At 36.0% G+C, this 23,368-nt stretch overlaps 1 protein-coding gene and 1 pseudogene across 1 annotated transcript in view; both read right to left on the reverse strand.

Annotated features, from left to right (window-relative positions):
* Positions 1–23,368, reverse strand: part of TNNI3K (TNNI3 interacting kinase) — a 314,566-nt gene that overhangs the window by 182,419 nt on the left and 108,779 nt on the right. The window contains exons 7-12 of the mRNA XM_046006844.1: positions 22,424–22,522; positions 17,164–17,302; positions 11,164–11,308; positions 10,973–11,077; positions 6,729–6,823; positions 5,988–6,137 (exon numbers count right to left, since the gene is read on the reverse strand). Coding sequence (XP_045862800.1) covers positions 5,988–6,137; positions 6,729–6,823; positions 10,973–11,077; positions 11,164–11,308; positions 17,164–17,302; positions 22,424–22,522 — 733 coding nt within the window. The remainder of the gene's footprint in view (positions 1–5,987; positions 6,138–6,728; positions 6,824–10,972; positions 11,078–11,163; positions 11,309–17,163; positions 17,303–22,423; positions 22,523–23,368) is intronic.
* Positions 21,002–21,687, reverse strand: LOC123942746 (annotated as a pseudogene).

The raw sequence follows: 23,368 nt of genomic DNA on the forward strand, positions 1-23,368 counted from the left end.
AAGGTTATGAACTAAAACAGTGAGAGCAAAAATAAAAAAGGAAGGATGGATTAAAATGTACCCATGAGGTAAAATGATGAGAACTTCTGGAAAGAGAGATTGAGGGGAAAAAAGTCACCAAGCATCAATCCAGATCTCTGACTTCAGTGACAAAGTGGAGGGTAATTCCATTAAATTGACAGAATAAGAGATATGGTAGGAGAAACTGACTGATGAGGACAAAAAAGATATTAAGTTCCATTTTGGACTTGTTGAGTTTTACACACTCCTCAGATATCCAAGTAAAAAGATCTAGCGTGTCAGTTGGTGTGGTGGTTTGAAAACACGGTCACAAATTCTGACACTTGTCCATAACTGAGGGGGAAAACCCTGCTATTGTGAAGAGACTTGCAAATTTGTGTTGAATTTTAAAATATTGTTTTACATATTTGTACGATACTATACTAATTAGAATAATGGTTTTAAATTACTTTTTAAATATTTTATTAGTGATTTTCAAAACCTCCTTCACCTTGCTTCAATCCTGAGGTTTTAAAATATATGGTATTACTTGATTCATAAGAAATATAAATACAACAAAACAACACTTTTTTTTTGTTTGTTTTAAAGATTTATTTATTTATTTGAGAGAGGGACAGAGAGTGGGGGAAGGGGCAGAGGGAGAGAATAGTCAAGCAGCTCCCATTGAGTGTGGAGCCTGACATACGGGCTCGTTCTCATGACACATGAGATCAGGACATGAGCCAAAACCAAGAGTCAGATGCTTAACCAACTGAGCCACCCAGCCCCATAACAACACATGGTTTTATATATTCCAGGTTTGTCCGTGGAGTTTGGCAGGGATCTAACTCTTCATTAGAGAGTTTATAGAGGATGCCCATCATTCTAGTATGCTAATATGTCATATTTCTCATTCTACACTAAAACATGTAAATTAGGAAAGACTGAAATTTGGGACTTATCTGAAGCTTGACTGAACCTTTTTAATGAAGTTAATAATAATGGATACCATTATTTTTACTGAGAATCTGTTATGTTCCAGACATTTATTTATTTATTTGAGAGAGAGAAAGAGAATATGAGATAGGGGAAGGTTCAGAGGGAGAAGTGGACTCCCTGCTCCTCATTTAAGTCTGAAGATTAAGGCTTAGAGAGGTTAAATGACTTGCCCAAAGTCATTATGTAATTAGGATGGAATTTGAACTGAGATCTCATTCTCAGATGAGGTGGTAAAAGCTTAAATTCTGCAATAAGACAGAACTCTGTTTGGTACCTGCTCTCCACTTAAGAGTTGTGCTGTTTGGGCAAGTGTGACTTGGCAGACTGAAGTCTCAAACTTTTAATCTGTAATAGGAAGGCAATACCATTTAAAGGATTATGTTGATAATTTAATTATACATACATTTACATGCATGTGTAATAGGCATGTAATGAATGTAAGTTTTTTCTACTATCCATTTTAATGTAGGGGGCTTTTGTTTTTTTAATTTCAAATTTTTATTTAAATTCTAGTTAGTTAACATACAATGCAATATTGGTTTTAGGTGTAGAATTCAGTGTGTGTAGCTTTTTATCTAGTTACTAAGTTTCAAAAATATTTTACTGTGTGTAAATATGTTACCCCTCCCTACAAAAATGAAAGTTCTGACCATTCTAATGAGAGTTGGTACTATTCCATTTGCTTACTTTTTAGAGGAGAGAGTAACTAAACATGTAGAATGTAACCAGTACACACAAAATTGCACATAGATTTTGAAATACCATCTAAATCTTTCATTTATTCCTTTTTCTACCCCAGACCGAATTCACTCTAGCACACTAACTAAGGTTCACTAAACTAAGTAACTAGACTCTCAATAGGTAAGAATTCAATATAAAGAAGTTTGGGAATTTATTATCCATTGATGGAGATTTATCAAAAATTTAATGAGTCAGGCTCTTCTTCCTTCAACTCCTCCCCAACTCTTATCTTTTAGTTATTTTTTTACTGGTTGAAAACTGTAGAAACTCACAACTGTAAGACTTTATTACCTTTAGAGAATACACTATAGTATGCTGACTATAAATAATTCACACCATACTACACTTGTCAAAAGGAATGAACAAAGTATATATCATGGTATAGGAGCCTTGATTTTTATTGTTTTTGCTCACTTACTCACTAATTCTCCAACTGCAGCTCCCTGTCACTGTGAATTACAGTTTTTCTGATGTATACAAATACTGTATTCTGCGTAATTAGATATTGGGATAGGAGCCTCTGTAAATTACTTTAACTGGTGTCAGTACTGAAGCAAATAAGTTTTAAGTTCTGTTTCTGGTTTGGGTTATTTTCTGACCCTAAACAGCCTGACATAAAGAAGTGCTTTCCTTTGTCAAAGGCAGCCTTTTCAAATCTAACTGCCAGACACACTATTGAGCTATGTGTTCAATTCTAATTGGCTGAGATCTTTTCAATTCGGCAGTTTCATCTTTAATGCAATGGATACGAGATTATGTGTAGGTCTTTTCAATGGGTTTTCCATACTGGTGATTAGGGCAGAGGATTTGAACATAAGCAGGCTGCTGGCTATTTCTTCTGGCCAATTTAAATTGATTCATACAAGTCCTTTGTACCCCAGGGAAAGGGCAGAACAAATCCAAGTGAGTGAGACAGCTATCGCTACTCTCAGATGGAATAGTAGAAAACAAGGCAGGGGGTGGGGGGGGTAAGCCAAGTTGAGGAAGGGAAACACTCTAAATATTGTAAAATTAGAGTTCTGAGTAGTCTAGCAGGGAAATATTGAAACTTAACCAATAGGTTTCTGTGTAGAATGAAGGTCACCAGGAAAATTATTTCCAAGATTGATTTTGATATCTTTAGGTTAAAAAGGCTATGTAAATGGAAATTGTTCTTTATATTTAATCCTGCAGGGAGCCGTAGTGAGTAAACTTTTTTCTGAGTTTCCAAAAGAAAGTTGATAACTCTTACAAAACTGTAAAGCATTTCTGAACTGAATGTGCTATATCAGAACTGCAAAGGGTGAGCTAAAAACTTTGTAACAGGTGAAAAATGTGCCTTAGAAGAATGGAGATGGGTGCTATTGAGAAAAATTCCAATTTTCTTGTAAGAGGGTAGAGAAAGAAAGAAAGAAAGAAAGAAAGAAAGAAAGAAAGAAAGAGTTGGTAGACTAGGATAAGCTATTTAAATTTGGCACTTCCAAAAGTACTCCTTTTTAAACAGACAGACCCTGGCTATAAGGCTCCCTTTTGGTTTATCTCTCCAAAGAGAGAACAAGGTACAGGATAACCATGATTGGACCATTTCTATAACATCTCTATCCTACAAAGAAGGAACTTCAGATGAAGTTTTAGTGTTTCCTCAACTCCATCTCTAAGTTGCTCAGGAAAATCCTTCGTATGCCACCTCAGCTAATTTGGGGAATCCATCTCTGAGGGAGAAAGGAAAGCATTTCCTTATTCAAAGAAAACAGGGACAGTGCACTGTTGACAATGTTTCAATATTTCAATCTCCCCTGAAACATGAAAACAATGCAACATTTTTCTAGCAAGAGAAAATAGCAAGAATTTCATTTTGTTGGTTTTGACATGTTCTGTTCTAGAACATATGCAAAGCATCCATCTGTCTCTTGAGTACTGACATTCAATTTGTTAAAATTCATAGTAATAATGGAATACAACACTGATGCCTAGCACATTAGTTGAACAAATAAGGGTGACAAGTATGGCAGATGTTGCAGAGACCAGTGGGTAAATCCTCTAAGCTAAAAGATTTTTGTTGTTGTCATTTGGTAGAAAATCTTGGGAAATTATACAATGATTCATTGTTTCTTAAAGTGTGGAATTCCATAAAAAGTAAAACTAAAGCCAGTTTTCAGCCATCACTCTCAGTCAACTAAAAACAAACAAAGCCAACCCCTGTGAAGAGCTAGCTACAGCACCTATATCTGAGCTGTCTTCTGGAAGACTAATGCTTTGTAAACAGTCTTTCTCTGAAACTCAAGTTTCTTGAGAGATACTGTCTGAGATTCACATGAATAAATGCAATGTGATGAGTAAGTAGAACTTAGTAAGCCCTCCTGAGGCTTCAAAATATGTAAGATTCTTCAACTGATATTCATATACAGAACTACCTGGAATTTATTTTATACAAATTGGAAGGTCCTTATGCCTAACAGAAATGCATCCAGATATTCATCAAAAGTCATGCACGTGAACGTTAATAGCAAAAACATTCTTAATAGTCCTCAACTGAAAATTATCCAAATGCCCCCAAGCAGTAGAATGAATAGTGATATAATAACAAAATAGTATGCTATACAATGGGAATGAACAATATACAACTACCTATAATAATATGAGTGAATCTCACAAATTGTTGGCCAAAAGAAGCCAGACTCAAAAATGTATATACCATGACACTGCACTTGTACAACAAGTATAGAGAGAGGCAAAGCTAATCTGTACTCCAAGAAGGCAGTGGGACCCTCTCCGGGGAATGATTGGGAGAGAATGTAAGTGTGGTTTGTGGGTGCTGGCCATATTCAGTTTCTTCATCTGGATGCTGGATGTTGGATGTGAGTTCAGTTTGTGACAAATCATTGAGCAATATAATATGCAAATGTGTATGCATGCACATATGTATTTACACAATACTCAAAAAAGAACATATAACATAATAGGGCTACATCCAACTCATTCCTTACTTTACCATGTCTGTTCACATGTCTCTATTAAAGTAAGTCCTATAATCATTTTCTCACTAGCAGTCTTTAGATCTGTATTTTTCTTTCTCTCTATGTGCTTACAACTTGTCTTTTTTAGCTATCAAATTCCATCTCTCTTTTAATTGATAGAATTCCATGTCTCGCTTCAGGCAGAAAATCTTTTAGATCAAATTGGTAGCCAAAGAAATCTTCCACACTTTTTTAGTATGGACATCTAAGATTCTAGCATTTAAAAACAGAACACTACTTTACATAGTTTAAATGCCCTAATAAGACAGCAACAGACAGGCAGTGAAGTTTGATATATTTTACAGTATTTACAAGTAAATACTGATTTCAATGACAATGTATACTTTTCCATTTCACTTGAAAATTTAAACTCCATAGGAGCTTATACATATATGTAAAGCTTGATGATGAGGTACACTATATCTTAAAACAATGATGAAGTGCTATTTCTCCTTTGATTATTTCTAGTTTCCTCTCCTTAAAATGCAGACCTCGTTATTGATCATCTCTATTTCTGAACTACTACCATGACCACTGTTACCAGTACTTAAGTACCAGTTATTAGTACTTACCATGTGCCAGCCAGTGCTGTAATCATTGTCATATATTATCTCATTTAATCTTTATAATCTTGTAAGTAGGAGATGCTATTATTCTCATTCTTTCAGAAGAAATTGAAATTCAGCAAGGATAGATGACTTGCCCAAGATCAAAGAACACAGCTTGATTTAAACCCAGGTGTTCTCATATCAAAGTCCAAAGTTTCATTACTTTGAGCTCACCTACGTTTACACATAGGCACTAATCATTTGTTCCCTTACTTTTTTCTAGTTCAGGCATTGTTAGCAAGGTCAGATGTAACAAATATTTCCTTTCTTCATATTTATTTAATTTGAATCCACATGAAAATTCCCCTGTGTAAGAGATACAGTCTAGCTCTATGTCTACTAAGAAAGTAATTTTTATTACATATCACAATTTTGTTTCTCTATTACCTAGGACTGTTGTAGCTCATTCTATTTTCAAAGTGCCAGTATCAAGAATGCCTTCAGCTCATCTGCAGCCCTAGAGTTGCCTTCCCTAGTAGTGGTCTATTGACTCTTTGATCAATTTCCCAAAGACTCAAATATAATCTGCAGAGGAAATGGGAGTGTATAAGTCATACAAGTAAAATAATTATTAATGCATTGACATAATCTATGCACACAGTTCAATGCATCACTATGGAGAGGTAATGATGAAAAAATATACCTTTTTCATAAGCCCACATCAAACATGTCTGCTCATCTTTTTCACCACTAGACCTGCTGGGATCACAAGCTACCAGATTCATATCAGCTCCATTATCCAGTAAGAACTGAACCAGGCGAATGTGACCATGGTAGCAAGCAGAGTGCAATCCTACAATAGAATGAAAGTATGAAAGAAGAAAAGAGGAAAACTGAACCCAAATTTTCAAAAGACAGTTATTACCATATCATAGCATTGTTGCCAGAGATACAAAGCAAAGATAGATGTCTTTGATAAAGAATTAATTCTATACTGAGCAAACACAACATACTTTGAGCAAACGAAGTATCTTATTCTAGTTCATCTAGATAGGTTGCCTTATGTTTAGCTCAAATTTTAGTATTTCTATATGCACTGAAATTACCAAGAACAAATGTTGGCATCTCTGTATAAGAACTAAGACCCAAAGCAAGTGTTTTTCTTGAGCAGCAAGAAAAACAGGCAGTGTGGTCAGTCTGTTCCTGGTATGGGCCATAATAGATGCAGCAACTGTAGATAATTTACTGCAATAAAGAAACTGATCAAAAAGTCAGTCTGCTTTTTATTGTCACCATGTACCATCAATTCTAAAAGATTTCAGTGATAAAATAATAAAACCATCCTTCCTCATTAGGGTTGACAATGCCGTCTATTCTTTTATTCACCACTATTGTTGAGCATTGATATGTATCAAAAACTGGTGATGTTTCACCGAAGTCTTACCTGTGTGCCCATCCCTTCCTTGGTGGTTGATGCTTATGACATTTTGATCAAGCAGAAATTTAACCAGGTCAATGCTCTTACCATAGGTACAAGCACTGCAAAAATAAAACAAAAGGAAAAGACTTCTGTTATGAGTTGAATTGTGTGCCCCACAAATTAATGTGTTGAAGCCCTCTTACAATTTCACAATATTTAAAGGAGTGCGATTTAAAGAAGTATTTCAATTAAAATGGAATCATTAGGATGGGCCCTATTCCAACGTGACTGTTGTCCTTATAAAAAAGGAAGATTAGTACACAGATGACACAAACAAAGGGACAATCATGTGAAGACAAAACAAAAATGTGGCTATTTATAAGCCTAGGAGAGAGGCCTCAGAAGAAACCAAATCTGCTGACATCAAGATCTCGGACTTCTAGTCTCCAGAACTGTGAGAAAATAAATTTCTGGTGTTTAAGCCATCCAGTCTGTTGTATTTTGTTATGGCAACCCTAAAAAATGGATACAGCTCTGATTCACCCAGACAATTCCAGATGCTAGTGTGTATATAAAAGTGTTAAAAAGACAAAGTAGGGAGAAGGAAGAAATGAGAGAGGAGAAGGAAGTGATAAAATATAAGCACATATAGCAATATAATTCTGAGATTCCCAAATCTGGTCTTTCAAGATAAGAAGTTGTATAAAATTTCTATTATCTTATTATTAAATATTTCCCATGATACTCTTTTTCATAAAAGGAGGAAAAATATTGCAGGACTTTCATGCATTTTTAGCTACAAGACCTAGGCATTCTGCAGGACAATTGAATGGGGGAACCCAGAAGGGTCCTGAGAGACTTAGGTGACACCTGGACTCATGATTGGCATCTGAAGGGGCAGGGGGCAGTCTGTGGGACAGAGCCATTAGCCTGTATGATCTAACACTAACTCCAGATAGATGGTATCAGAATTGAATTGAATTGTAGGACACATACAGAAAATTGGAGAATTGTTTGGTGTGGGAAAAACTCACACATGACCAGTGTCATGTATTTTGGAAGTGAAGTAGTGAATTTTGTAGAACAATACAGAACAAGTGTGTTTTTCCTTCCAAATTTGGTTCTAGAAGAGGTAGTTCACTGGGTCTTAATATTTCCACTTCCTGGGATGACCTTAGCAATCTTTTTTCTTTAATAAAATGTCATTATTTTCCTTAAAGAAATATATTATTCATCTAGCTGAACTGTTGTTTCATCTATGAAGTCTTATGAACCAAAGGCTGAGTTCATTGCCATCTCTACTCTTTCTTTGTCATTTCCGACTTATGGCACTTATCATATCGTGTTATGATAATAGCTACATCTCTGATTACCTTAATACCTTACAACAGAGTTGCTTTAAGGAGGGAAGGGATGATGTCATCTTAATGTTCCTACCACTGTCAACACAAGGCAAGTCCCTAATAAGTCATTCTTAAATAATTGAGTGAATAGAAAGCCACCACTCAGTGCAATAGATCATATCACCATTAATTATTCGCATTATAAGTAGGACCCATTACACCACACTCTTAATGTTCCATTGTTGGAACTGCCTCATTGATTCTTTTCAAAGCAACCATTTACAGGAATTGATGAGTTCTGAGTATATATATGTAAATATACATGCATATGCACACACATATATGTGTGTGTACATGTGTGTATATATGTGTACGTGAATATATACATATGAAAATGATAACAGAAATGTATTCAGGGCTTTCTATTGAGTGAAAGGCACTGTAACTTTTTTTTTTTTCTTAATTTGGAAGCTTTTTTTTTCCATTTTATTTATTTTTTTCAGCGTAACAGTATTCATTGTTTTTGCACAACACCCAGTGCTCCATGCAAAACATGCCCTCCCTATTACCCACCACCTGTTCCCCCAACCTCCCACCCCTGACCCTTCAAAACCCTCAGATTGTTTTTCAGAGTCCATAGTCTCTTATGGTTCGCCTCCCCTCCCCAATGTCCATAGCCCCCTCCCCCTCTCCCAATCCCACCTCCCCCCAGCAACCCCCAGTTTGTTTTGTGAGATTAAGAGTCATTTATGGTTGTCTCCCTCCCAATCCCATCTTGTTTCATTTATTCTTCTCCTATCCCCCTAACCCCCCATGTTGCTTCTCCATGTCCTCATATCAGGGAGATCATATGATAGTTGTCTTTCTCCGATTGACTTATTTCACTAAGCATGATACGCTCTAGTTCCATCCACGTCGTCGCAAATGGCAAGATTTCATTTCTTTTGATGGCTGCATAGTATTCCATTGTGTATATATACCACATCTTCTTTATCCATTCATCTGTTGATGGACATCTAGGTTCTTTCCATAGTTTGGCTATTATATATATATATAATATATATATATATTATATAATATATATATTATATAATATATATATATATTATAGTAGACATTGCTGCTATAAACATTCAGGTACACGTGCCCCTTCGGATCACTATGTTTGTATCTTTAGGGTAAATACCCAGTAGTGCAATTGCTGGGTCATAGGGTAGTTCTATTTTCAACATTTTGAGGAACCTCCATGCTGTTTTACATAAAAAATTTCAGAACCAGAGTGAACTCCTAATGTAAAAGGAGTTTCTTTTATAAATATGTGCTTAAATGAATAGAATAAAAATATTAATATGTTATTCCTAGTAGCCACAGGCTTATGCAAAATAAAAGGACTGGATATATACTTCTAACTCACTTCACTAAACTAGTCATATAGACTGTTCTGGAGGTGACAATCATCCTTTGATTATAGTTGGTTCCAATTTATGTGCACAGAGTAGCAAAATGATTTGAAAACTAGCCTGAGGTGTCAGCCTTAACAAGCATAACCTAATGGGGAAAGAGGACACCAGTAACCATTTATATCAATTCTGCCAATTATCCCCTTGGGGAGAAAATCCACTGACCCATTTTGACTGAATGCATGATCTAAAGAGTTCTTGCATCTGTTCTGTTACAGAGCATTTAGAACACAGACAAAATATTTTGGTACTAGAACATGAAGATATATAAAAAGCACAGAATTTGGAATCAGGCGGGTATTTAACACATGATTTCCTAGTCATAGACTCTTTGGCAAGTTACTTAGCTTCTCTGAGCCTCAGTTTCTCATCTGCAAAAGAGGAATAATAAATCCTACTTCATTAGGTGGTTATAAGGACTAAATGAGATAATGGGTGCAAATCATCTGGCATATATTCACTACTGCATAAATGGTAGTTTTCTTTAACTCCCTTTTGGCTGATTTTTTTTTCTGATAAGAAAAATTCGAGCATCTAAGCCATATTGGGCAGACTGATGCCTTATCAGGAAACATAAGCTTAATAGTACTTCAGTATGAAAAAAAAGTCTCCTCATTTCTATTAGTCACCAGTACAATACAAACACTATGTAAATAACATATTAGTCTCAAATACATTTTTTAGAAGTTGCAAACTAGCCAAGAAATTTGTAATGTGTAGGTAAATGATCTTATAGTCAGGGTTTATTAAATTCAAAGTACTATGTTTTTATTTTTATAACAAAATAGTAACTCATTGTTAAAAATGAAAGTTTCAAATTTTATAAGACATCTGTCTTACTTTTGGATATTTTAGGAAGCTATGGTTCTGAATTTTTAGCAGTCTTTTCCCTCCTTCTCTAGAGCACACTGTAAAGGACTCTCATGCATTCCTAGAAAGGAGTTAATGCCTTCTTAGGTATCTCAGTGGCCACCCTGACTAGGCTTTTACAGGCTGACAGATGGATGCCTTAGATAGGTAGATACATTTGCACAAAAGGTATAAGTGGTAAGGAAAAATGTGTCACATTTGATGCTGATGAATTCTGGTAATGAGATTCTTGTCGGAGGAGGATTATGGGCACTGCCCCTTTTGGCAGCTTTCTGCAGAGTGAAGTGGAATAGAAGCAATATGCTTACAGATGTTGATATGCCTGTTGCCTTGACAACATCAGTCCCTGTCTTTGTGGCTGCTGCCAGGAATGCAGCATCTGGCTCCAGCCCCCATCTGTTGTACTGACTGCAGCATCTGCCTCTACCTTTTCTTCTGTGCATCCAGCCTGGACTCCTTGTCCTCTGCCCACCCTCTGCTGTTGCTCTCTGATTGCAACATCTGCCACTATCCATTCTCTCTTTTTGTACACAACTTCAGGTGCCTAAGGGTACCAGCTACCCTTAGTGGCTACTGAATTCAAACATTCTTTTACCTGTGGAAAGCTGTTTCACTGAAGATGTTTTCTTTAGTCAGGCTTTCAGTTCCTGATATTTGAATGATCTCCTTGGCAACATCAAATTTGCCATTGTAGCATGCCCTAGAGTAAAATAAAATATCTTGATAATAGTAAGAAGATACATGTGGTCCAGCTGGAGGACACATGGAACTGTTTATATTACTCACAGGTGCAAAGGGGTATCTCCATAGATATTAACAACATGTGGCTGAACTTCGCTATCACTCTGGAGCAGGAACTTCACTATATCATGGTGTCCAAAGCGAGAACAGAAATGGAGTGGGACATGGTCTTCATTGTCCTGGGCATTCACTGTTGTCAACAAGAAAAGAAAAGGATGTTATCTGGAGTCGTTTTTGTCTCAGGTTTCTCATGTGTGGTGTCAGGAACTTTTCTAAGTGCCCGAGAGACTCCTGGAAATTGCCAATTAATGATAATAATAAAGGAAATTAAGTGCAACCAATTTAAAAAGTTATAATTGCCCATTGCCACATTAAACAGCTTTCTTCTAGCTTCCATAAATTCTATGGAATGCAGCTAATCAAATCTACCTTGCACAATGGAATAGTTCAGGAAACTAATAAGGTCCAAAAGATCCTCATGGCCTTATTTCCACAAGGATCTCCTTCTAAATTGATTTTTTTTCCTTCTCCTGTAAGATGTAAAAAATTACAGATCCTGGCTAAAGCACCATTCCCAGATATTTTGGTTCAATAGGTCAGGGCGGGGCCTAGCACTATGTATGTTTACAACATTATTTAGGAGTGTACCTTTGACTGAGAATTATCATACTACAGGATACACAGCATGGCATAATGAAAAGACAAGCTCTAGAGTGAGGCAGGCCTCATTAATTATATTTCCTTAGACAGTTATTTAACATCCAGTTGTTCCCTCAGTAGTGGGCATCTGTCCTCTCCTTGGCTCAGCCAGCCTCATGACCCCTTTGGACATTTGGGGAATTCCCTATACCGAGACTACTGACTAGAGGCCAAGACCATGTTTAATCATAGGAGCTGAAAATATGCACTCCAAGCCTCCTTTGCAGCGAGAGCACAGGGCTGGCAGAGAGTGGCCCTATGTCCCGGTTTAGGCTTTATCCTAGCATAGTTTTTCATAGTGACCCCTCCACTCTCAACAGTGCCCTGGTTTGGACACTTATCTATGGGATCCTCCAATCAACACATTATGTCAGACTCTGACGTCAGAGCTGATGATACAGAGAAGCAGAACCTACTCTATCTTGGCAATGTAGCTCCATCCAGCTTCCAGTGGTAGTGAGTCCATTCACAGACTCAGTACCCTACATGGTTGGTTCCAGAAGAACAAGTGTTGGCATGTGAGCCTAGCAGTAGCAATGTGTCTTCAAATGACTCCATTTGTGCTGTGATTACGGACATTGATCCTCACTGTGAGAATTCCAAACCTGGCTTTCCATCCTGTTCTGGAGAAGATTCTGTGCTCTGACTGATATCCTTTAATATAGTCCTTTTCTGCTTAAATTAGCAAGAGTTAGTTTCCAATGCTTAAAGATAAGAACACCTGATTAATACATACTCATTCCTCAGCAAGTATAAAATGATCACTGTATGCCAAGCATTTTGCTAAGTGTTGGAGATACTGATTAATTATTAATTACGATGGCTATAATAACAGTACTGTTGCAGGGATGCTGAAAAGATTAAAGGAGATTGTGACCAGAAAGTACCTAGCATGGTGCCTGCCACATATTAGACATTTAATGAAAGTGTCTATTCTTCTTTTCCACTAATTTCCCTCCTAGAAACCTGCTAAATGCCAAGGCCAATATGCTATAAATATATAGAATCTACACTCTGAAGTAACCTGCAATCTCATTGAATATTCAATAATTTTAGGCCAGAAGTAATAACTGAACACCAAGATGCTAAATTCTGGATCTGCTTTAGTGCTTAATTTTTCAAACTAAAATAATTGAAATATCTGCTCTATAGTTATTTATTGTATTTGATTGGTTTGTTAATCTGTATAGAAAATAGAATTCAAAATAGAAAATAACAGTCCTTAACAAACCCACTTATTCTCATTCTCATATGTATCTATAATAAAAATTATTCATAGAATCAAAAGAATTGAAGAAAAATAAGTAAGAGATATGCAGGAAAGAAAAAAAGGGAAGGTAATAGTTAATTTTGAAAAATTCACAAGTAGTTTATTATTACTGTTGTTAGAATCATAACAACATTTAATGAACACAGGCCTTGTCACTGCTATATTTGTAGACAATGATTTTTATTTTATTGTCCTGCAAGATCAAAGCCAAAGGGAAATCTTTAACAAAGTCATTGAACTTCTCCTCCTAGCTGTTATTGAAAAATAAATCTATGAATCTTTTTTATTAATGAGTGGCTAAGAAGGACATCCTTCCTTCAGAAGAATGTTCCTGGTTATTTTGATTATCTTTCTTTTTATGATACTTCTCCTTTGTTCACATTCTGTTGGAAGCTAGGGAAAGTCAATACCATGAGTGAATGCTTTAGAGCAGTAGGGAGTCCAGGGCAACTGGAGGTCACGTAAGAGTTCTTGAGGTCCAGAGGGGACATTGTAAAGCAGAATGCAGCACAATCTTCCATTAATTCAGTTTGCCTTTGGCTCTCCCTGGCCCCACCCAACATTATTTTTTTCTGCTCCAGTCAATAAACTTCAAAGTAGATTATCTACTTGGTGAATTACCTGCAGTGGCCTAGACATTCTTCTCATCAAAGAAGATATAAATATCAACTGAAGGGACAAGCCAGGTGAGATCTGGATCATAGAGTTTATATATACACATCTCTATTTCTGCTTCAGCCATTGTGTTCTACTTAGATTTGTCTTGGATTAATGTGTAGTGACCAAAAAAATGTATATATTATTATATCTTATCTGAGGGAAACTGAATGTATGAATGGTATTCTATTTACTCTAATTTCACATTTTTACTGAGAGTTAAATAAAGAAGAATTTCAAGCAAAGAAATAGATGTAAGTCATTCTTAGGAGAGTATTTAGTGCCTAGTCCTCTGCTTTGAAGAGCGTTATGTGTTCAGTAATGTCTTTTGAAAGAAAGGTGAAGCGAATGGGTGGGAGGAAGGATACTACTTGCTTATCTCTGCTTATTGATCTTAAAGATAAAGTAGGGCGCCTGGGTGGCCCAGTTGGTTAAGCAACTGCCTTCAGATCACATAATGATCCTGGAGTCCTGGGATTGAGTCCCACATAGGGCCCCTGCTCAGCAGGGAGTCTGTGTCTCTCTCTGATCCTCCCTCTTCTTTGCTTTCTCTCACTCTCAAATAAATAAATAAAATCTTAAAAAAAAAAAATAAAGTAAAAATTCCCACAGTAACCCAGCAATGTTAAGTACTTCCCATTAGCTTTCTAAAACAACTCCCAAGTGTGTCTTAAATACATTTTCAATAACAGATCTGTGTACTAACTCTGACAAGACAGAGTTTTAGAAATAAAATACTTCCTCTTCCTGGCTAAGTCTTAGACATTTTTGTGACTTTATATAATATCCAGTTCTATGTAAAAGGAACTGTAGCACTTACTAATCAGATGACAAAAAATTAATAAATCCTGAATTTAAAATTTTCTATTTTTAACTTTATTAAAATGATAAGGTATGAAGGCTCAATCACTACTTTCTTCTTATGGGGTCCAGCAATATTTTAACCTTTCAATCTCATCCAATAAGCGTTACATTTCTCCTTTTTCATTTTTCTATGTGGTACAAAGAAGACTAGAGACTTGAAACATATGTGACTGAATAGGTCAGCCTCCCAAGCATGCTTAACTGAAGAGGTTGCTTTCAGAATTACATTTTGGCTAATTTTGTAAGCTGAATTTATTTTCATTTGTGACATTCTGTTACCATGGAGATATACTGTAAATACCAGATTTTGAATTGTGTCCCTTTTGGGGTCATTAATTCACTCTTCCTCCTATGTCCATTTACCACAGGCAAGGGTCAGATCTAAAATAAATCATCTGGAGGCTTAGCTACACTTTGAATAAATGAACTAGCTGATAATCAATCTGGTATGGTGTCCAGTAGCACAACAGATCTGGTTTATTCTTTGCAATTCATTGAAGTACAAAAGGGACTTAAATATCAAGCATGTATTAGAAGGAAATAAAAATACATAAAATTCTGAGTCATGCTGTCTCTTGATATTTTAAATGATTGAGTAGAAAGCATGTAGAGCTTGTGTGAATCAGAAAGAAAGGGTTGAAAATTACATCATATGATGCTGGCATGTAGGGGGAAGACAGGTGCAGTATACATTTCAATGCCTTTTGTAGAAGAGAACTTTGATCCTGGAGACATGCTGATCAATGATACTCATTTTGACACCACTGAGCTTTGGAGTTGCACAGAGGAATAAAAAGCTGAGGTTGGCATTGATAATAAAAGGAAAAAAAGTGAGCTCTTCCTGACCCTCTGGAAGAGCGAGTCAGTTTCAAAAACACAATTATGTGTTCAGTGGTTCATACAGGTGTACCTTTGCCTATTCTAAACCAACAAAATCAAAGAGACTGCTTAAACAAGGTCTAAGGAACAGTATTTCTTGTATCCTGACAACACAGGTTATTTATGATAATGCTATAGACAAAAATACCTCAGTTATTTCATACTGGTTCATAGAAAATGACATCAACTATGTCTCTCAAACTTTAGAAAGTAAAATGACCCTTTTTCCGACATGAAAACTGCCTAAGCCTCTTCCCATATGTATCTCTGGAAGGCTTTACATTTTCCTTATGTGTAGGTGAAAACATTGATTAGTTTTATTAACTGAATATTGATCTCAATTTTGGACCAAGGCACTGGCAGTTGAGAGCTCTGACAACCTTGTCCTTTTGTAAATGTGCATAGTTTCTGCTGCAAAGGCCAGCAGCTCTTACAGCTGAGTTTTTAATTAGGTCTCTTGGGGGTCAATGGAAGAATGTTGGATGTGCCTGAGAGAATTTAATGACAAGATGTAACTCTGAGTGAATTCATGTCAGAAAATAAAGTTTGTAAGGAAGAGAAAAAGAAAGAGAAAGAAATAACTTTTTTCAACATTCTACTTTTAATTGATTTTTCAAAATTCATCTTATAATTAAGAAAAATAAAGTTGTGGGAAATTCTATTCTATTAACCATATCCTAAAATCTTTCTGTATGTCCTAAAGCTTTTTTTTTTTCTCTCAGCCTGATCACACTGTAATGCTGTTTCACTAAAAATAATTGTAATATCAAATATTGGGGAGGATACAGGGAGCAACTGGAACTCTCATATATTGTTGTGGGAATAAAAATAGTACAAACACTTAAGAGAACTGTTTCTAATTTCCTATAAAGTAAAACATATGCATATAGCAAATATATATATATCCCCCAAGGGAGATTAGTATACATGTTCACAAAAAAGAATTGAATGTTTCTGGCATGTACACATTCATAAAAGCCAAACACTAGAAACATTCATGCATTCATTGAGAGGATGATGGATAATCAAATGGAGGAATATCCATACAACTTTAGCAATAAAAAAGACAAATTATGATTCCTGCAAAAACATGGATAAAAGTTAAAATAATACTATCAGTCAAAAGAAGGCAATACTAAATTGTACTGAACTCCAAGAACAGAAAAAACTAACCTATGGCAATAGAAGCCAGAATATTGATTAACTTTTGTGGTTAAAGCTATTTACTGAGAAGAGGGCACAAATGAACGTTCCAGAGTTCAATTTTCCATATGAAAATATTCAATATCTTGATCTGGGTGGTTTTTCATGGATAGTAAATATTCACTTAAGTCAACATTTACTTAAGATTTGAGAATTTTGCTATATGAAATTTTACCTCAATTAAAAAAAGGATTAGTGAAAAATAGCAAAATGAGAATGATTTATCTAAGGGAACCACTTACTTTTATTGAAGCATCTAATATGTTAAGAGTTGAACTAAAATGTATATAAAATGATTGACATATAGATTTAGTTATTACATTAAAATAATAAATTATAATTTATGGAATAAATTAGTATGTGCAATTAATCAGCTTCAAGAGTATTCTCTAATAAATAAGGAAAGTGCAAATAAAAAATACACATAAAGTAAAAAAAAAATAAGCAAATGTCTTCTAAACAAATAATCTTACCATCTGCTTTGCTGCCTTCTTCCATCAAGAGTTTTGCAATATTAAAGAATCCTTTTGCAGATGCTAGGTGGAGGGGCCTGTCTCCAACTTCACCACTTACATTTACATCAGCACCAAATTTCAAAAGAAGGCGAGTTACCTAAAGAATCCATTCATTTAAAATTAGTACCAAAAGTCAAACAATAATGCAAAGCTTTCAAAAAATACAGAAGACATATCATTAAAGCTTTGTCTTAGATTATTTTTATCAGAAAATAACAGAAAATCCTAACTCGATTGGCCTAAGCAACAAAGAATTTATTATTCCATCACTTAACAAGAAGTCTAAAATCAGAGCAATTTCAGAGTTAGTTCTTCATTGTGCATAAATAATCCTCCCTAGAGTCACCCATAATCTTCCCTGAACCATCTTTTTCAAAGTCTTTTTCTGGCCAGAGCCAGCAGTGTTTACTTGCTTCTTGATTTTCACAGCAACTCCATGCATAATGGGTCACAGATGGTCATCTTGCTACTGGAGTTCTGGGTTCTTTTCTGGATTTGTGAGTAAATGGGAGATAGATGCACTTGCTTGCAGCATCTTCCTCAATTAGCTGAGATCCACATTCAAAGGGAGAGAGAAATGAAGTATTAAACAACTTAGGAGTCTTCCAGGGATTGTTTCAGATAATTTACAAGATTTCTTTAAATTATTTACCTATTCACTTATAACCTTCCAAATAATTTCTCTAAATTTGACATTGTCTCCTCTGGCTATTTCAGAAGTCAATACAATGATCCTGAGAGGTAAGTAAGAATGAATTTGTGCCATCAAAATAACTCTTATGGGAGGAACCCTCAACTGACCTCATGACCACTGAGGTGTTAGCATAAAAGTGAATTCAAACTCTAAAACTATTTTGAATTTCTACGTGGTAGCAAATAAACATCTCAACTATATGGTACATATTTGGTAAAATTCTAGGCAAAAATTAGCAGTGTGGGATGTGGGAAACTTCCTCTTGAGTATGGTAGGTAAAGAACAAGTGTCCTGAAGTTAGGCTTTATCACCTTTAAAAATTATTTGACCTTTCAAAACTTCAGTTTCTTCATTATTAAGATGGGAATCACAATAGCTCCACTTCATAGAGTTGTTACAAGGATTAAATAAGTTATCACATGTAAAACACTTAGTGCCTGGCACTCAATAAAATGTTAGCAGAAGTGGTAGCACCAATGTGGAACATGCATATTTTATCCATTTATTTGTTAGCTAATGGGCAGGCTAATACTTAATTCAGAAAAAAATTGGAACAGTAAAAGTTAGTCTCAAGAGCTGTGCATTCCTAAGCAGATATTTCCACTTACAAAGACTCCATAAATTCTGGTTATGTGACTTTATAATGGACAGCTTTAAAGTATCTTTGAAATCGATTGTCTATTAAGCACTATTATTACATAGCTAGGAAATATTGCTCTTGGTACAAAACATCTACTCTTCCACTTAAAAACAAGTAAATAAACAAATGGCAAGGAACATGGAACATTAGGCACATTTATATATTGAATGTACCATTCTCCTGTCAGCATATTTTAGCAAATGACAATAGCATCCATAAATTACTTATGTGCTGTCTTTGCACACAGAAAGTGAGTCCCTTATCATAAAAAGGCCATCCACATTTAAGCATAATTTTATAAGACTGTGACTATATATTCAGGGAAAGTAAACAAATTTAGCTCTCCACCCACATGCATAGAAGCTCTTTATGTTTTGGTGGGTAAGAAGGTTAATCACCAAAGAGGATGACTCTGCAAATAACATGCATTGTGTACATCCAGTCTGTGCCTAAAGTCAGAAAAGTATGGAATTTTTTCATCATCTGGGCTTTTCGACCCTGTACTTTGTGAAGCATTTTCAGTGCCCAGCTCTCCAGTACACTCCAGTGCACTCTGAGCAGCACATCAAATGAAATGAGAAATCTTTCCTAGCTATAGGTCACGCTTCACGGGTCTGAGAGTGTCCAAGCATATGCTAGCTAGCAAAGAAATAAAGGCACAATGACTAGAAGAGCACTGGGACACAAGTAAGTTTGATTTTTTAACTTGGAATCCTCAGGCAGTACAATGGCATGACCTCTACAAAGGCAAAAAGGTATAATTTTACTCCATACTTGAGTAAGACTAGAGATCTAGAGATATAAAGTGAGGAAGAGTGAAAAAAGGATGTCAAAAGAACAATTAGGTTTTAATATCAAATTACATGTGTATTTCTGTTTTATTTGGTTCTATTTGGTTTCTTAAGGCTAGCTAAATGGCGATGTTTGAAAGTAGCACATAAAAATTTTGTCTTTCAATATGTTAAGGTTAAAAATCAATGGACTTACTTTGTCCTGGGAGTATGTTACATAAGCTTTTTTTCCTGTACATAATGTGGTTTTTAAATCATTAGGCATCTACCTCTTTGGAAAAGTTTGGCCATTCCATAAGATGTTAAACATGGTGTTACCATATAAGACATCAATTTCACCCCAAGAGGTACCCAAGAGAAATGCAAACAGATGTGTATATCAAAACTTATACATGAGGTAGGGAAGGAATGAATGAAGTAGATAAAGGGGATTAAGAGTACACTTATCTTGATAAGCACTGAGAAATGTATAGAATTGTTGAATCATTTTATCATACACCTGAAAGGAATATAACAGTGTATGTTAATTATACTTGAATTAAAAAAAAACCCTGAATGTTCAAGGCAGCATTATTCATAATAGCCAAAAAGTGGGGAAAAAAAATCCACGTCCATCAATTGATGAATGAATAAATAAAATCTGGCGTATCCATACAACAAAGTAGTACTCTACACTAAAAAGCAAGGAGGTACTGATACATGTTATAAAGTTGATGAGACTTAAAAACACTATGCTAAGTGAAAAAAGTCAGTCACAAAAGACCATATGTTGCATGACTCTATGTATAGGAGGTCTCCAGAATAGGTAAATCTGTGGAAGTGGAAAGTATATTAGTATTTTCTTCAGGCAGAAGAGAGAGGTTGGGAAGAAGTTGAAAGTGCTAATGTGCACAAGGTTGCTTCTGTGAGTAATAACTTTGTTCAATTAATTGTCGTGATGGTTGTACTTTGAATATACTAAAAATCACTGAGTTGTACAATTTAAATTGATGAAGTATATCTCAATAAAGTTGTTACAAATTTACAAAATCAATGGACTTTGGAGTTAGAGCATCTGGCCTTGAATTTAAGCAAATTTCCTGGACTTTTTGATTTGTTTTACTGATAGAAGAAGAAGAAGCAGCTCTTAAGTACAATAAATAACTTTGGGCTTTGGGATCAGACAGGCCTGAATATATATTTCAGCTCTTCTAACCAGCTGTGTGACTCTGGCATGCCACCTGACCTAAGTGAGTTCATGTATATCATTGACAAGAAGATGCAAATAACAACTAATTTTAGGATTGTGGAAAAATTACCAAAAAGAAAAATCCACATAAAAGGCTTATCCCAGGGTATAAGATCATTCATACTGTAACTTATTAAGTTCATCAGGATGTCATGAAGGGTCAAATAAAACAACTCATGGAATGAAGACACACTTTCCAGTTAAAACATTCTCTCTATACAGTATTACTTTATTACAACACACTTGATATTGGATAATTAATTATTTTATAAATAATTATGTATTTAAATCAAATTACATTTAAAGCACATATAGTGATTTTTAAAAAAAAATAATTGTCTAGGTTATTCCATGTATTAGTTTCCCACTGTTGTAAATTGCCACAAAATTATTGGATTCAAATAGCACAGGTTATTCTCTTAAAGCTCTGGAGGTTAGAAATCTAAAATCAAGGTATTGGCAGGCTGCAGTCTCTTTGGAGGCTTTCATTTCCTCACTTTTTCAGCTTCTATAGGTTGCCTACATTTTTTTTTTTTTTTTTAATGATGAAAAAAACTGTTTAGATTTAGCCAGCTGGACTCAGTTTAGATGATCCCAATTTTGTTGGCAACACCAAAAGCATCATAGTCAGGGGCCAGTTGAACATATGCCTTCTTCTTTCCATCAGGTCTGATCAAGGTGTTGACCCTGGCCATGTCAATGTCACAGAGCTTCATCACAGCCTGTTTGATCTGGTGCTTGTTGGCTTTGACATGCACAATGAACACAAGCGTGTTGTTGTCTCCTATTTTCTTCATGGCTGACTCAGTATTCAGGGGGAACTTGATGATGGCATAGTGATCAGGCTAGTTTCTCCTGGGGGTGCTCTTTTGAGGGTATTTGGGCTGCCTTCGGAGATGCAGAGTCTTGGGTTGTCAGAATGTAGGTGATGTGTGGATCTTCTTTTTTTTTGTGACTGTGGATGCTTTTCAGCACCACTTTCTTGGCCTTCAAAGCCTTTGCTTTGGCTTCGGCTTTGGGAGGGACAGGGGCTTCCTTCTTAGCTTTCGGAGCCATCTTCAGAAAAGGGATTTCAGTTGCTTACATTCTTTACCTCATGACCCCTGCCTGTATCATTTTAACTTCTGGCTTCTACTGTCAAATCTGTTTCCTGCTTCCTAGTATAAGGATCCTTGTGATTACATCAGGTCCACCCAGATGATTCCAGGATAATCTCTCCAACTCAAGATTCTTAATTTGATCACATCTGCAAAGTCCCTTTTAGGATATACATAAGTTTCGAAAATGAAAACCTGAACATATTTGCAGTCTACCACATCCCAAGACAGTAGAAAAGAAGAAACTCGGTTTCTGAAACACACATTTTTTTTTTTTTTTTTTTTACCTGATGGGACAGTGTTCATGATTTGTTTTATTGTTACTGTCACTAGCATCATTATAGTAACAGTTTTTGAGCATTTGCCAAACACTTTAAATTAATATCTCATCATATCAGCAACCCTATGAGCTAGATACTATTAATATTTTCTCTATTATGCAGATAAAGAAACTGATGATCAGGGAAATGACATAACCTACACATGGTCAGAAAGCTAGGAATTTTTCGAATTCAGGCTGACTGATTCCTGGGATTGTATACTTATACCACTGCCTCCCTTGGGTACTAAGACAGTCAGTAAAAATGAGTAACTTGGCAGATGCAGTATTTCTAAGGATCTGTAAGTTCCTCAAGGGTGAAGCTGATGAGAATATGGCAAAAATAATTCAAAAGATATCTTAAATATTCTTTCTTTGAGGCTAGAACAGATAGCTAACAAAAGCCTGGAAGGTCCCCCAGCCTTTGGGAATACTACTGTCAGACTTACCTGTTCATGTCCATAGTATGCTGCAATGTGCAATGGAGTGAAAAAAACTGCATCTTGAACATTGACATTAGCTCCCTGTTGCAGCAGGACATCAGCAGCCTGGACAAGAAAGAGAGCTCAGTTAAGATTTGGGGCATCTGCCTATCAAAATTCATTTTACAACTATCATGCACAATGCTTCGTCAGAAGTCACCATCCTGAAGCAGTTTTCTTTCATCTCCCTTCTCTGAAACCTCTGAAGACTTGTTTTTGTCTAGAAAATGAAGACCAAACACCTTAGTGTGGGTTTCAAATGCCTTCTCGATCTGACAATATTCTTTTTTTTTTTCCATTTTATTTATTTTTTCAGCGTAACAGTATTCATTCTTTTTGCACAACACCCAGTGCTCCATGCAAAACGTGCCTTCCCCATTACCCACCACCTGTTCCCCCAACCTCCCACCCCTGACCCTTCAAAACCCTCAGATTGCCCCAACCTCCCACCCCTGACCCTTCAAAACCCTCAGGTTGTTTTTCAGAGTCCATAGTCTCTTATGGTTCGCCTCCCCTCCCCAATGTCCATAGCCCGCTCCCCCTCTCCCAATCCCACCTCCCCCCAGCAACCCCCAGTTTGTTTTGTGAGATTAAGAGTCATTTATGGTTTGTCTCCCTCCCAATCCCATCTTGTTTCATTTATTCTTCTCCTATCCCCCTAACCCCCCATGTTGCTTCTCCATGTCCTCATATCAGGGAGATCATATTCTTTTTAAATGAACTTCCCATTACTCTCTTTCATATACTCAATTACTCAATTACATTTCCTGCTCGTTTGAGTCTTTGTTTACATCATTTCCTCAGCCAGGTATTATCTTTTGCCCGAACTACAGATATTTAAACCCAAGCTAAATACCTTCTCCTCCAAGATTTCTTTGATTTTCCTCCTTTCCCTGTCAGCGGACTTGCTGA

The sequence above is a fragment of the Meles meles genome, chromosome 1, assembly GCF_922984935.1.
Source record: "Meles meles chromosome 1, mMelMel3.1 paternal haplotype, whole genome shotgun sequence".
Lineage (NCBI taxonomy): Eukaryota > Metazoa > Chordata > Mammalia > Carnivora > Mustelidae > Meles > Meles meles.